This window comes from Centropristis striata, chromosome 21 (assembly GCF_030273125.1).
Source record: "Centropristis striata isolate RG_2023a ecotype Rhode Island chromosome 21, C.striata_1.0, whole genome shotgun sequence".
NCBI lineage: Eukaryota > Metazoa > Chordata > Actinopteri > Perciformes > Serranidae > Centropristis > Centropristis striata.
Window position 1 is genome coordinate 29,299,116 of NC_081537.1, and position 14,670 is coordinate 29,313,785.

Sequence of the window (14,670 nt, forward strand, 5' to 3'; positions counted from 1 at the left end):
GCCTCCTCCAGCCTCTGCAGATTGGAGGAGTGGCCTGACCTGTGGCCCCTCCTACAAAAGAAGACAAATACAACATGCCACAACACACAGAGGGGGAGGGGGTCATCACAAGGGCCTCACAACCTCTCCTACATAGGAGCAAGACACACAGACTTTAGAGCTGCTTGAGCCTCTTAGTTATTATTTTTTGTCTCTTTGTAGTCATTTTGTGTCACTTTGTAATTGTTTTGGTCTTTTGTAGTTATTTTGTGACTCCTTGTGCTTGATTTGCCCCTTAAGTAGTAGATTTGCATCTCTTTGTCGTCTCCTTGTAGTTGTTTCGCCCTTTTTCAGAGACTTGACTGGTATTTTGAATATTCTTGATGTTTTAGTCTCTTTCGGGCTGTTTCCACTACCGGACAATACCTGGAATGAGGCAGGTCTCACTCGCCGAAACGCCCCTAATTTGAATACAAGCAGTCCGGTGCGAACGTTTGTCGGGACTCTTTTAGTCCCTGTAGAAGAGCAGGGTCTTTTTTCTCCCCTGAAAACAGACTGGATACTGATTGGATAGATCGCTAACCGGGATGTGACGTAGTGCTCTACACGACAACAACACACGCCATTTGTAAAAGCCAGCGAAACAGTGTTCCCAACTTAGCGACTTTGTTGCTGAATTTAGCAACTTTTCAGACCCCCTTAGCGACTATTTTTCAAGAAAGCAACTGGAGACAAATCCAGCGACTCCTTACTCTCTTTAAGGAGCCGCTTGTTAAGAAGAGCAGCCGTTAGCGGCAGTTAGCTCTGTAGCAGTACAGTGTGTATGTGCTGCTGCTGCAGGAGGTGTTCACTTAGTGATCTCTGTTTGTTTACAACAAGCACCAGACACTCTGTACACAGTTAGCGATGCTGTTTATTCACAATCACTATGTTTATGATCAGGGGAGACTCTGTGCATAATTAGCCATGCTGCTTTCAGCTGCTGACGTTGTGCACAGTTAGCGACGGCGAAAACCATACGTCACCTTCGGAGTCTTTTAAGAGGGTGTGGCCTGAGACTTTCTCGGTGGCCACTTTCCTCCCTAGTCGAAAACACGGCTCTTGTTGTCAATTTATGTCTCTTTGAAGTTGTTTTGTGTATCTTTTAAAAATTGCTTATGGTCATGTTTGTCTGTGGTTGCTTTGCCCCTCATGGAGTAATTTTGCATCTTTATGAAGTTATATTTGCAGCAGTATTTGTGGTTGTTTTCTGTCCCTTTGGAGTTGTTTTGTGTCTTTTTGTGGTCTGTAGTTGTTGGGTTTTTTCATAGTCACTGTAAGTGTCTTTGTCCCTTTACAGCATTTTTGCACCCTGTTGTATTTTTTTAGTTTCTTTGTAGTATTTTTGTGTCTCTTTGTAATTTTTTGTTGTTTCTGTGGTCATTTTGAGTTTCTTCTAGTTGGTATTTGTCTCTTTGAGTGATATTTTGCAGGCGAAGGCCAGGGGGGGCCCTGACACTTTGGGCCCCTGGCCCTGGTCATGTGTATTCAGTAATCCAGTCATGGATATCAGTTTGTTGACATTACAACCCTTCTATACTTGTGGGAAAGCTACGCTACATGTCACAAGTTAACATTTCAATGTTTTTTATCAAAACAGTAGAAGGCCCGTTTATTGTTGATGGCTGACATGCTCCTACTACCACCACACCCTATCAGCAGGCACACTGCTCTGTTGTCTAGATCTGTTACTTAACCTGCTACTCCACTATCATGACTGTGATCCATGACAGCCAGGTGTTCTCCTCAGAGCTTGGGAAGAGATTAAAGCCTCTCTATCTGTCTCTCAGCCTGCTAAGCACCAGTTCAGCCTCATTCAAAGGGCTGAAACCAGGCCTTGAATAGAACAGTGGTGGACCAATCACAGGCAGGGGAGGGGTTCTGCTGTCCTTCCAGTAAAGTCACTGGGAAAACACTTTTACAGTGTAGTTCAAGCACGCCACCTAGTGTTGGTAAAGCAAAGTGTAGGTACTCTAAGGAAGCTGTGACCATAGAACCTGCTTCACCTGATGTACAGATTCATAATCTGTGATTTATACGGTGGCCCTTAAGTGCAAATCACAACAGCAAATCAGAAAACACAACAACATATCAAAAAACACGTCAACAAAACAGAAAACACAACGGCAGTTGTTTCCCGTTTTATTCTTGCCATTTCTATTTTTTTCTCGAACTGCATCTAATAAAGCAAAAAAAATAATCTCATTCTCCTACCTGGCCTGTACTATATTATTATTATTCATGAATTTCTATTTTTGGTAAGAATATGTATATCAGTAATACAAATTATATTTTGTCATGACATAGATAATTCGTATACACTAATTACTTACTCACATAAATAAGGAAGCTGATTAAGGAATCAACTAATAACTTCAGGAGAAGGAGTGAGAATTAATAAGTTTGTATTTACGACATTTTCTGTAAATATTAGTTATTTGTATGATCATCTCTTTTTCCCACTTTAATATGTTTTGGGGAAAATATCCATATCAAAATCTGTAAATGACCTTTAGCACGGTTCTTCATAGTGTATTGTGGTATATTATATACAGTAGTGTTCAATATAATAGCAGTCCATTGTGACTAACCAGATTAATCCAGGTTTTTTGTATATTTTTTATTGCTACATGGCAAACAAGGTACCAGTAGGTGCAGTAGATTCTCAGAAAACCACCAAGACCCAGCATTAGTGATATACAAGCTCTTAAGGCTGTGCAATTGGGCAATTAGTTGAAAGGGGTGTGTTAAAAATAATAGCAGTGTGGCATTCAATCAGTGAGGTCATCAATTGTGTGAAAAAACAGTTGTGAATCAGGTGGCCTCTATTTAAGGATGAAGCCAGCACTTGTTGAATGCATTTCTCTTTGAAAGCCTGAGGAAAATGGATCATTCAAAACATTGTTCAGAAGAACAGCGTACTTTGATTAAGAAGTTGATTGGAGAGGGGGAAACTAGTAAACGAGCAAAATCTTGGTTCCAAACCAACAACATTGATGTTATGGAGTGGACCTCAATCCAATTGAGAACTTGTGGGGTGACATCAAAAATGCTGTTTCTGAAGCAAAACCAAGAAATGTAAATTAATTGTGGAATGGTGTTAGAGAATCTTGGAGTGGAATAACAGCTGAAAGGTGCCACAAGTTGGTTGACTCCATCCACACAGATGTGAAGCAGTTATAAAAAACTGTGGTCATACAACTAAATATTAGTTTAGTGATTCACAGGATAGCTAAATCCTAGAAACAAAAAAGTTTGTACAAAATAGTTTTGCATTTGTAAACTCAATGGCAGACACTGCTATTTTTTTGAACACACCCCTTTCAACTAATTGCCCAATTGCACAGCGTTAAGAGCTGCATATCACGAATGCTGGGTCTTGTTGGTTTACTGAGAATCTACTGCACCTACTGGTACCTTGTTTACCATGTAGCAATAAAAAATATACTAAATACCTGGATTAATCTGGTTAGTCACATTGGACTGCTATTATTTTGAACACAACTGTAGCTTGTTTTTCATGTTTGATTATTTTGTAGGTGTTTATGTCCACCACTGCAAATAAACATTACAAGCATACAAAACTTGCCCACACAAGTTGCTTTAATTGACTGTTAAAAATGAGTAAGGCTGTAGAAGTACAGGATGGTGTGTTCTGTCAACTTGAGAGAAAGTCCCCGCCAAGTTAATGACACGTTAATGCAGAAGAGAGCGGGCGGCCCTGTGGAGGAGATGTTCTGTCATGCTGTGGTGAGACCAAGCTGCTCCACATCGACTTTAGTTTGACCTTTTTTTTCCTGCATTAAATGAGAACTGATTGTTGTCGTCTGTTGACAGGCTGCGGGGGTTCTATTTTAAATAAATTGAAAATAAAAGAAACCCCTCACAGACATAGTGCATAGCTGAGTAAGGTTACCCCCGACTGAATAAATTCATATCATTTCAATAAACAATAAACCCAAGCCATTTTCATGTTTCGTACATATATAATCATATATATTCATATTCAATGTACAAAGATACATTCTGAATTGCAAAGGCTCAATCATTGTAAATAAATACTGAAATGGCTAAACTGCAATAACATTTCACTCCTCTCCTGGAGAGAAGACACACGCACACACGCACACGCACGCACGCACACACACATGCGCGCGCACGCACACACACAGTCATGATGAGGACAGACTTCCTCTGATAGAGGACAAAACAAAGATAATACCAGTGCAGTGGACTGGTACACAGAGGCCAGAAATACAGTCTCCTGTTACACTCACATGAACATCTTGTGCACTGTACTCATAGTACAGTCAAAAGTAAAAATAAAAAGTTAATAAAAATAGACTTAAAACCTCAGTTTGCGATCAGAGGGGGATTTGGCTGAGATAACAGCAGGGGGCAGAGCAGCGCCGCAAAACCAAAAAATGTCAATGTTAGAATTCTGACCTCTAAATGTCAAGATAAGGATTAGACGTGTGGTTATGTAATCCTCAGTGCTTGTTTTATCCTCTCATAGTAACATTCTCTTCTCTCACACCCTGAAAATATGTCCATTTCAAAATATGAAAGTCTAAAAATATATCTATACACCAGGATTTCTGTTACAAAAACTTGCATGTCATCTACATAGAGGCAGACTCCAACGTGCTGCTCGATGTTAGATTACTGAGATTATTGTTTCAGTTTGTAGCAAACTATCCATCTTTAATTCTTTATCCTTTGGTAGCAAGCGCAACATTCTTTCAAGAAAAAATAAATACTTTGTCACACTCGAAAAGCAGAGAACCCTTGATACCTAAGGCATGTTTTTAAAGTGTCTACTAGCTGGAGGTGCTGGAACGACTCACAGCATTCTTGTGTAATATTAGATTAAATACAAGTCTGTTGTCTACCAATCCTTCAACCAGGACTAAGCGACAGGCGGGGTGGCTTGACAGTGAGGGGGTTGATGCTTTTCATTTCACAATTGATCATTTTGTGAATTTTGTCACTCGCTGGGTTCCTTAAACTCCAGCTTGTTCCTCTAATGTATTATCAGTACATTCGAGTCACAGAGCTGAGAATTAGATTTACTAAAAATAGTTACCTGAGCATCTTTGAACAAGAATCTACAGACAAAAGTACCAGGACGTTCTACTGAATCTGGTCACATTTTGCTGCATAAAAGCCAGCACTTACAGCTATTGTTCTGACTATTCTTACCCATAATCCTTTGCACAGCATATATATATATATATATATATATATATATATATATATATATATATATATATATATATATATATATATATATATATATATATATATATATATATATATGTGTGTGTGTGTGTGACCGTAAAGGGGAAACTCATGGGTGTCCATAGAACCCATTTTTATTCAGATATCTTGAGGTCAAAGGTCAATAAGCCCATTTGAAAATGGTCATTGAAGTTTTTCTCTCGCCGAACATTAACTGCTGAGCGTTATTTGGCCTCCTTCACAACAGGCAATCATGACAATGTTGGTACCAGCGGATTCCTTAGGTAGCGTCTGTAGCGTTTCATATCATTTTAGATTAAAATGTAGGAAAACTTGTGCTCAATCATGAAATATAGCCGTAGAAGCCATGTGAGCCTGAACGTGACAGAAACGCCAACCAACTGCCACAAAGAAGTCAGTGTTAGCATGACATACAGTCATTGAAAAAATTATTAGACCACCATTTCTTGTTCATTTTAATGCCTGGAACAACTAAAGGGACATTTGTTTGGACGAATATAATTATAACAACAGAAATGGCTGATAAGAGTTTAATTTAAGAGCTGATATGTAGCTATTTTCCATGGTTTTCTTTATAATGATTTTGGTTATTATCAAGAAAACCATGAAAAATGTCTAGATATCAGCTCTTAAATTAAACTCTTATCAGCCATTTTTGTTATTATATTTGTCCAATCAAATGTACCTTTAGTGTTACCACGCATTAAAATGAACAAGAAATAGAAGAAAACTATGGTCTAATAATTTTTCCATGACTGTAGTTGGTACCACTGGATTAATTAGATCGTCTAGTTTCAGTGATAGCAACAAAGTGTCTCAACTGTATCCTTAAAATTTTACTTTTTTTCAGAAAAAAAGGTAAATTAAGGAATTTGGAATGCTCTTAAGGCTCTTTACCAAAGTAAACATAACTCATCCTGTGGGGGAAATTAATTTCTGCACTAAATTTCATGGCAATGTATCCAAGAATTGTTGAGATATTTCAGTCTGAAGGCATTTCCTAAGCAGGTTAAAAATGTGTTTTTTTTTTTAAATAATGCAGCAGATGAAATATTTTTCTCTCAAACAGCTAGAAAAGTTTTTTTTTTTCTGGGAGTATCTTTACAACAGCGGTCAGTGTACCCTCTGGGTTTTATCCAAACATTGCCGATTTAATTTATTTTTCAGAGTATTGGATGCTGAGCTCTGTGACTGGAATGTGATGGTAATGCACGCATGAGAGGCATAAAATTGCTCCAACTATTATTTGTTGAATATTAAGATAAATACGGGGCAATCTTCTGCACGAACTGATACCAATCAGATGAAGCTCATGTATTGCATTTGACTTGAACAAATCCTGACCTCGAGGCAACTGGCAATCAATTCAATTTGTCTTGCATACAATCAAAAGCCAAGTTCTCAAAGGATGAAAAACAAAAAAAAATAACACATGCAACATGATTTGCTCCCACATGATTGGCCCAGTTTTATATTATTAAAGGGCAACAGGAGAGCTAAAGGTGATTATTGTCTGTTTGACCAACTGATTTAGCATCAAGTCCAGCATGAGCACATAGCAGCTGAACCGAGTGAAGGAAAACCATTCTATCTGCTGAGTAAATATAAGAAATGAATTCTGCATCCAACAACAATTAATATTAGAACAGACAGATTGAAATTTCAAATTCATAAAATAAATGTTTAAAAAGGAACAAATAAGAGAAAACAATTCATAATAAAACAATAACATGCAGTTTGTGTGAATGTGTTTGCGCTATCAGAGCAGTTCCTGCTTGTTTCATTGTTCAGGTCTGAGGAAGGAAAAAGTGCTGATCAAACTGGTGTCTGTGGAGGAGGGGGGCTCCTCCACGGCACCGGGGTTTGAGAGAAAAGGCAAATCAGGCCTCAGAGGTCCCAGGTCAGAGTTCAGTCCTCGGCGGAGAGGACCTGCCAGACGATGAGGTGGCTGCGCTCGGCTTTAGCCAGGGAGGGCTGCAGCTTCATGGTGGGCTCTTCGCCCTCCTCCGCCTCGCCGTCCTCGTCCCCTGAAGACAAACGGGGACACCTTTGATATCGACAGAACTACACTTTTGAATTTCAGCCTGCATGCTCGTTTATTCAACCTAACATTGTTGAAACAAAGCAGCTACTATTGATAGTGAGAGCAACAAGCAGAGTTGTCACTGCAGCTCACTCTGCCTGCTCTGCACCAGGTGAGAGAAGAGGTTTTAAAGAAGCAAAATAAGAGTTACAGATCTAACTAACACCTGAGCTGTCTGGCCCGCTTGAAACAAACTCTGGTGCATTTCGTTGGAAAAGGTGCGTTTCCATTAGGTACTTTTCCCTCTAGTGCAGCTATTCTCAACCTTGGGGTCCCGACCCTAATTAGGGTCGCGAGATGATTTCTGGGGGTCGCCAAATCATTTTGGAAGTCTCTTTGGAAGCTCTGTCTCCACTGTGTTAAAGTGTTCATGTATTCATGTGATTGAGTCCTTTGGTCATTTAATGTTTTTTTTGGTCATTTTGTGTCTATTTTTGGTAATTTTGTGTCTATTTTTGGTAATTTTGTGTCTTTTCTGGTAATTTTGTGTCTTTTTCTGATCATTTTGTGGTCAATTTGTGTCTTTTTGGTAATTTTGAGTCTTTTTTTGTCATTTAGTGTCTTTTTTGGTCATTTTTTGGTCTTTTTGTTTCTTTTTTGCGTCATTTTGCGTCTTTTTTGCGTAACTTTGTTTCTTTTTGAGTAATTTTGTGTCTTTTTGTGTCTTTTTTGCTAAATTTGTGTAATTTTGTGGTCAATTTGAGTCCTTTTTTGCTCAATTTTATGTATTTTTTTGGTCATTTTCTGTCTTTTCTGTCAAATTCTGTTCAGTGAGCGGGGGTCCCAGACAACATGCATGTTAAATTGGGGGTCGCGACTCAAAAAGGTTGAGAGCCACTGCTCTCGTGAGCCCCGATGGGTGTGGCTTGGGAGAGAGGATCTGCCCAACTTCACTGGTTGGCCTCACATCTCCGTTAAACTAAAACCAATTATCACTAAAGCCTCCAAGCATGTGAAGATCTTCTAACTGACTTCCTAACAATAGCACTTGCCTTCAGTTGAGGTTTTCCTGTGAAGCAGGATTTAATGGCGTCCAATCTAAACCCAACTAAATTCGGAAACCTGTTGGATGAATCTTTTGTTGCAAGGCTTTCTTGTACATCCAAAGTTCAATTAGTGTAGCGACCTCATAGTCTCAAGCACTGAAACTGTAGTTGTTCCTTTTTCAGCAAAAGTACTGGTATTGCTCCTTCAATCCATTGAAACAGCCCAGCACACCTGTAACTACCTCCACTGTTCAAAATAAGCTGTTAACAAGGAATATATGCCAAAATACACAAATGAAATATCATTCTGGCTTGCAGGATAAGACATCCTCAACCCCCCATCAAGGCAGTTGTTCTAGAGAAAACACTAGGGCTGCAACTAACGATTATTTTCATTATCGATTAAACTGTTGATCATTTAAACAATTAATCGATTAGTTGTTTGGTCAATAAAATGTTGAAAAACATCAATGAGTGTTTCCCAAACCACAAGATCACGTCCTCAAATCTCAAGTTTTGTCCACAAACCAAAGAGATATTCAGTTTATTGTCATAAAGGAACAAATAAACCAGAAATATTCACATTGAAGAAGCTGAAATCAGAGAATGTGGACTTATTGTTTTTAAAAAACTGCTCAAACCAATTATTCTATTATCAAAATAGTTGACGATTAATTTAATAATCGATTGTTGTTCGATTAATCTAATAATTGTTGCAGCTCTAGAAAACATTAATGAGGGTTTCATCCATTATAAACTCACCCATCCTAAAGTCGATGTAGCCTTCTCCTCCACTCATCACCAACATGGACTTGTTTCCTTCCTGAGTTGCGGCATCTGTCGTCTTGTCACCTGCTGCCTCGCCTCCACAGGACACAGATGGGTCTGCGTGACCTGAAAGCACAGAGACACAAACTGAAAATAACAGCAAGGCAGTACAGATTGTGTTTATCTGTTACGGATCTTCTTATCTGTTTACTGTATTTAAATGAGATCTCAGCTCTCTGACTCACAGGTTTTTATCTACATTCATCACATTTCGTACAGAAAGCCTAATCTCATTTGCATCACATTGCATATTACAAGTATTTTGCAGCAGCTACTAAAAGGACATTTGACATTTTTTGCTTTTTTTCCCCTTTAATGGAAAAATAATATTCAATAAAAGAATAAAAGATTTGGGAGGGAAGAAATGTTTGATAAACCCCAAAGTGTTTAATAGCAAACCGTATTTACTCAATTTGAAGCCAGGCCCCTATTAATGACCAGCCTCATTTAGTAACCGGGTATAAAAACAATTTTTAGTAAATAAAAGCCGGCCTCTTTTATAAGCCGGGTGTCTTACTGGTGTTATGTCAAAGTATGTTCCCCCGTCGATATGTGTCCCCCTTACCTTAACCTGCACCAACCTTATCCCACGAGTTAGTACTGCAGGTAAATATTGTTGTTTCTCCCACTGTCCTAGTCATTCTCTGTAAAGTCGAGCCGTTTACGCTCGTTCTTCTGGGCTTTTTAGTAGTTTCGACATTTTAAATCCTGCTTAAAATGAACATTCATTGTTTGTTTACATGCGCAGGGCTTGAAGCAGAAAAAATTCCTGTGCCTGAATTTTTTTTATGCATGGGGGGGGGGGCTCTGATGCATCATGTATGATCAAATATTAGCATTCACTTAAAAGGAGATCCAGATCAAAGTCATTAATGATATGGTACTGACAATTAAAAGTATCGAACCAAACCATCTAGGGGGGTCCGGGGGCATGCCCCCCCGGGAGAAAATTTGTACATTTTTAAGTAAAATGAATCTATTTTGTGCACTTTGAGAGCTAAATGAGAGCAAACATCTAGAGGGCACCACATAATTTTTTGCAGTTTATCACGGGATCTCGCGGTCTTCCGTATGGTCAGGATTATCGCGTGTTCTCGTTATCTCGCGTGTATACGGCTGGCTCGCTACGCTGCCGTTACGCGCCCGGTGGGAACTGACGCCGGGCAGAGGACGGAGCAAACCCGCGGCGGAGCCGCTCCGCGCCCGGTGGAAATGTGGGAGAGCGCACGCACGGACCATATAGCCGTGTTTCTACTACTACCGGGAAAGTCTCATGCCACACCCTCTCTAATGTCCGCTCACTCTGCGTGTCTCCATAACAAGTTAGCCCCCAGAGCGATTTAGAGACTCTGGAGGTGACGTTTGGTTTTCGCCGTCGTTAACTGTGCACAGCAAATGATCATAAACAAAGCAGCATGGCTAATTATTATGCACAGTGTCTCCGCTGATCATAAACATAGTGATCGTGAATTAACGGTACGCGCTAACTGCGCACAGAGTGTCCGGTGCTTGTTGTAAACAAACAGATCGCTGTTTCTCCTGCAGCAGCAGCACATACACACTGTACTGCTACAGAGCTAACTGCCGCTAACGGCGCCGCTCTTCTTAACGAGCCGGCCTCCGGCTCGTTAGTGGGTCGTTAAAAAGAGAGTAAGAAGGAGTCGCTGGATTTGTCTCCAGTCACTTTCTTGAGAAATAGTCATGACGTGGGTCTAAAGCATGCTCGCCGATGAGCCGCCTTCTTCTTCTCCGGCAGGCTGTACGCTATCCACCGTAATGCCGCCCTCCCCGGTCATACCCAGATCTAACTAACTAAGGGTTTGTTTTTTGTTTTTTTAAACATGATTAAAAAAAAAAAAAAAACACCAAAAAAAATCCCGAGCCGGATTTCCGGCACCGTGCCGGAGGTCTTCAAGCCCTGCATGCGAGTACTTCCAATATGGCTGACATCCGGGTAACTGGCTACTCTAAAAAGTGCCGGTCAGAGCTGCTCTGATTTTCTTTTTTTAATAAAAGCCTCCTACAAATAATAGCCTGCCCCTATTATTAGCCGGGTCCCAAACTGATTTTTTATTATTAGAAGCCCCGGATACTATTTGAGGGAATACGGTAGTTAAGAAATTATATTGGGCAAAAAAAGAAGGAAAAAAAGAAATCATCTTGTTTGTGGACCTGGGACAGCAGTGAAGAACTTGACAGCATCTCTGTGACCATGGAAACAGAGCTGAGCGTGAGCCATGGAGCAGTATGGTACAAAGGTCCCGGCCGTCACTTTGTCGCTGCTGTCGTCACCGTAGACCCGAACTACACTTCCTGGCTGGTTACCTGCTGCTTTGGTAACCTTGTTGGGTGCTGAAAGAAAGGTGGAAGACACAGAAATCATTATGATCAGTCTGTGTATTTTATCTTCAAGAAAATGTTAATAATGCATTTTTGTAACACAACGTGTGCAAACCAAGGTTATTATAGTTAATGAAAAGTAACGAAATAACGAAAACTAGAATTGAAAACACATTTTCGTTAACTGAAATAAAAATAAAAAACAAGAGTTTTTAAAAAACGATAACTAACAAACTGTATTTTGTGGTTACAAAACAAACTAAAACTGACTAAAATTATAGTGAAAATGTCCTTCGATATGGACCAAAAGTTATATCCCGATATATTTAGGCTGAAGATCGATATACAATATATATCCTGATATTTTTTATCGCAAAGTGAGAGCAAATGTTCAGTCAAAGTCTAAGCAAAATATGACATTTCATACAGTATTTATGTTCACTTAAATAAAAAGGTTCAATAAAACTACTTGTGACAACAGGAGTACCTTTTTTTCAAATCAAAGCTCCATAGAGTGCACATTTAAATAAAAAACTCTTAAAGAAAAATAGCCTATGAAATAAACAGGCCGACCTTTTTCCGAAATAAATATATTTATATGAGAAAAGAATAACAAACATTACAAAAGAACTAAATATGACAAACCCTAGAAAGGGCAGCATTTATAAATAAAGCAAGAAAACAAATTTGAACTATATCGATATATGTGATATGGTCTAATTCCACATCACATTTAATATACCGATATATCTTTTATATCGCCCAGCCCTAAAAAGTACATTTTTTTGGACAAATATAATGATAACAACAAAAACAGCTGATAAGAGTTTAATTTAAGAGCTGATATCTAGACATTTTCCATGGTTTTCTTGATAATGATTTTGGTTATTATCAAGAAAACCATGAAAAATGTCTAGATTTCAGCTCTTAAATCAAACAGTGAATGGGTGGTTAGTGTTGTAAAATTGAAGAGTAAAAGATGACTAACTCTCTGTCAGAGGGATGGAGATGATGACTCCGTTTCCAGTGCCGATCCACAGTCGATTACATGACACGGTGAGAGCTGTTATCCTCACGAATGAAAAGCCTAGTTTCCCTGTACCTGGAAAAAAAAAGGACACAAAATCTTCAGTTCGTTAAAAAGTAGGGTTGTCAAACGTATCGATACTCAAAAAAGTATCGATACTAAAACGTTGTATCCGGATACGATACTCATTTTCAAAAGTCCCAGAATGAAGCAGAGAAAAGTCGAGCTGCAACCAAACAGCAACACACACAGCCGACTCTACCTCTTTTTTATCAAGCTTTCCTAATATTGTGCACAGCATACAACCTCAAAATATTGTTCTAATTGTTATTGTTTATTGTATTTTATTTTATTTTTTACTTCAGACCTGAAGCTTGTTATCATAGTAGCAGTTTCGTTTTGCACAACTGTTTTTTATTATAAATATTTAACCTGTGGTTCTGTTAATTTTAACATGTTGCATTTTTCTTGTTAATGTCGAATATTTTCCTGAGTATCGGTATCGAGTTGAAAATTTCAGTATCATGACAACCCTATTAAAAAGTCAGTGGTGATCTGTGTTTGATGGAGGAAATCTTGATGTAACAAAGAGTGGACTGACCCAGCATCTTGCTGACGTAGGGCTCGATGTCGACGTCCTGGAGGTGCTGGAGGGTGTGAGCGTGGAACAGCCTGAGAGTGGAGTCCAGTCTGATGGACACCCAGATACCATCACCGTCCCAGGCCAGCTGACGGACCTGGCTGTCCTTACGAGGGTGGGCGTCGAATGACTTCTGCAAGGGACACAAAACATGAAGTAAAGATTTCTTGGCTCAAGGGCAAAACTACTTTAACACTGTCAAGCGAGTCAAGAACCAGTAGGATACATATTTAGTTTGTTTTGAGACATTCAAGCGCAACATGTTACATGTATATTGTAAGATGAGTGCAACTCTAAATTAAACTAACAAAGGCAATTTCTGAAGAAAGTGCAGTGTGAATGAAGCAAGTTGATAATAGTTAATAACAAATTAATAGGCCTGTCACGACCTGCATAATAATCCAAGTACATCCTTTTCCACACCAATGAATTTTAAAATATTTGAATTGAAATGTGGAAAAGAAATATTAAAACATCCTAGATAAATAAAGCAAATAAATAAACTACAATTAAAACAAATAAAATAGACTCTCAGGCTCTGTTAACAGAATTTGTACTGAGATAAATATTTATCATTATGTATTATAAGTAATATATAAACAGTTGTTTGAGTGATTTTTTGGCAATTCCCACTGCCTGTCAAACATTTGCATTACTAAAAAAAAAGCACAAAAAGTCAGCGTTATAATGCATCCACTATAAGAGTGGTGTGGCTCCTTTAAGAGGCAGGGCAGTCAGTCAGTGTGTGTGTGTGCGCGCGTGTGAGTGGACGAGCAAGAAAGAGCGAGCGGGTGATTCTGGCGACATTCTGTTTAAAGTCTGGTAAATGCAGAGGAGAGCTCTCATTAGGGCTGTTTCCACTACCGGACAATACCCGGAATGAGGCGGGTCTAACTCGCCGAAACGCCCCTAATTTGAATACGAGCAGTCTGGAGCGGACTTTTGTCGGGACTCTTTTAGTCCCTGTAGAAGAGCAGGGTCTGTTTTCTCCCCTGAAAACAGCCTGGTTACTGATTGGATAGATAGCTAAGCGGGATGTGACATAGTACTCTACACGACAACAACACACGCCATTTGTAAAAGCCGGCAAAGCTGTTTTAACAACTTAGAGACTTTGTTGCTATATTTAGCGACTTTTCAGACCCCCTTAGCGACTATTTTTCAAGAAAGCGACTGGAGACAAATCCAGCGACTCCCCTCCTCCGGCTCGTTAAGAAGAGTAAGAAGGAGTCGGCTTGTTAAGAAGAGCCGGCCGTTAGCGGTACAGTTAGCGGTACAGTTAGCTCTGTAGCAGTACAGTGTGTATGTGCTGCTGCTACAGGAGGTGTTCACTTAGCGATCTCTGTTTGTTTACAACAAGCACCGGACACTCTGTACACAGTTAGCGATGCCGTTAATACACAATCACTATGTTTATGATCAGCGGAGACTCTGTGCATAATTAGCCATGCTGCTTTCAGCTGCTGGCGTTGTGCACAGTTAGCGA

General features: G+C 39.4%; 1 protein-coding gene across 2 annotated transcripts in view; it reads right to left on the minus strand.

Annotated features, from left to right (window-relative positions):
• Positions 1-5,926: 5,926 nt before the first annotated feature.
• Positions 5,927-14,670, minus strand: part of LOC131959702 (C-Jun-amino-terminal kinase-interacting protein 4-like) — a 77,154-nt gene continuing 68,410 nt past the window's right edge. For both annotated transcript variants that reach the window (XM_059324916.1, XM_059324915.1), the window contains 5 exons: positions 13,146-13,317; positions 12,506-12,619; positions 11,350-11,529; positions 9,112-9,243; positions 5,927-7,307 (listed from right to left, as the gene is read on the minus strand). In XM_059324916.1, the coding sequence (XP_059180899.1) occupies positions 7,189-7,307; positions 9,112-9,243; positions 11,350-11,529; positions 12,506-12,619; positions 13,146-13,317 (717 nt within the window). In that variant the 3' untranslated portion in view covers positions 5,927-7,188. The remainder of the gene's footprint in view (positions 7,308-9,111; positions 9,244-11,349; positions 11,530-12,505; positions 12,620-13,145; positions 13,318-14,670) is intronic.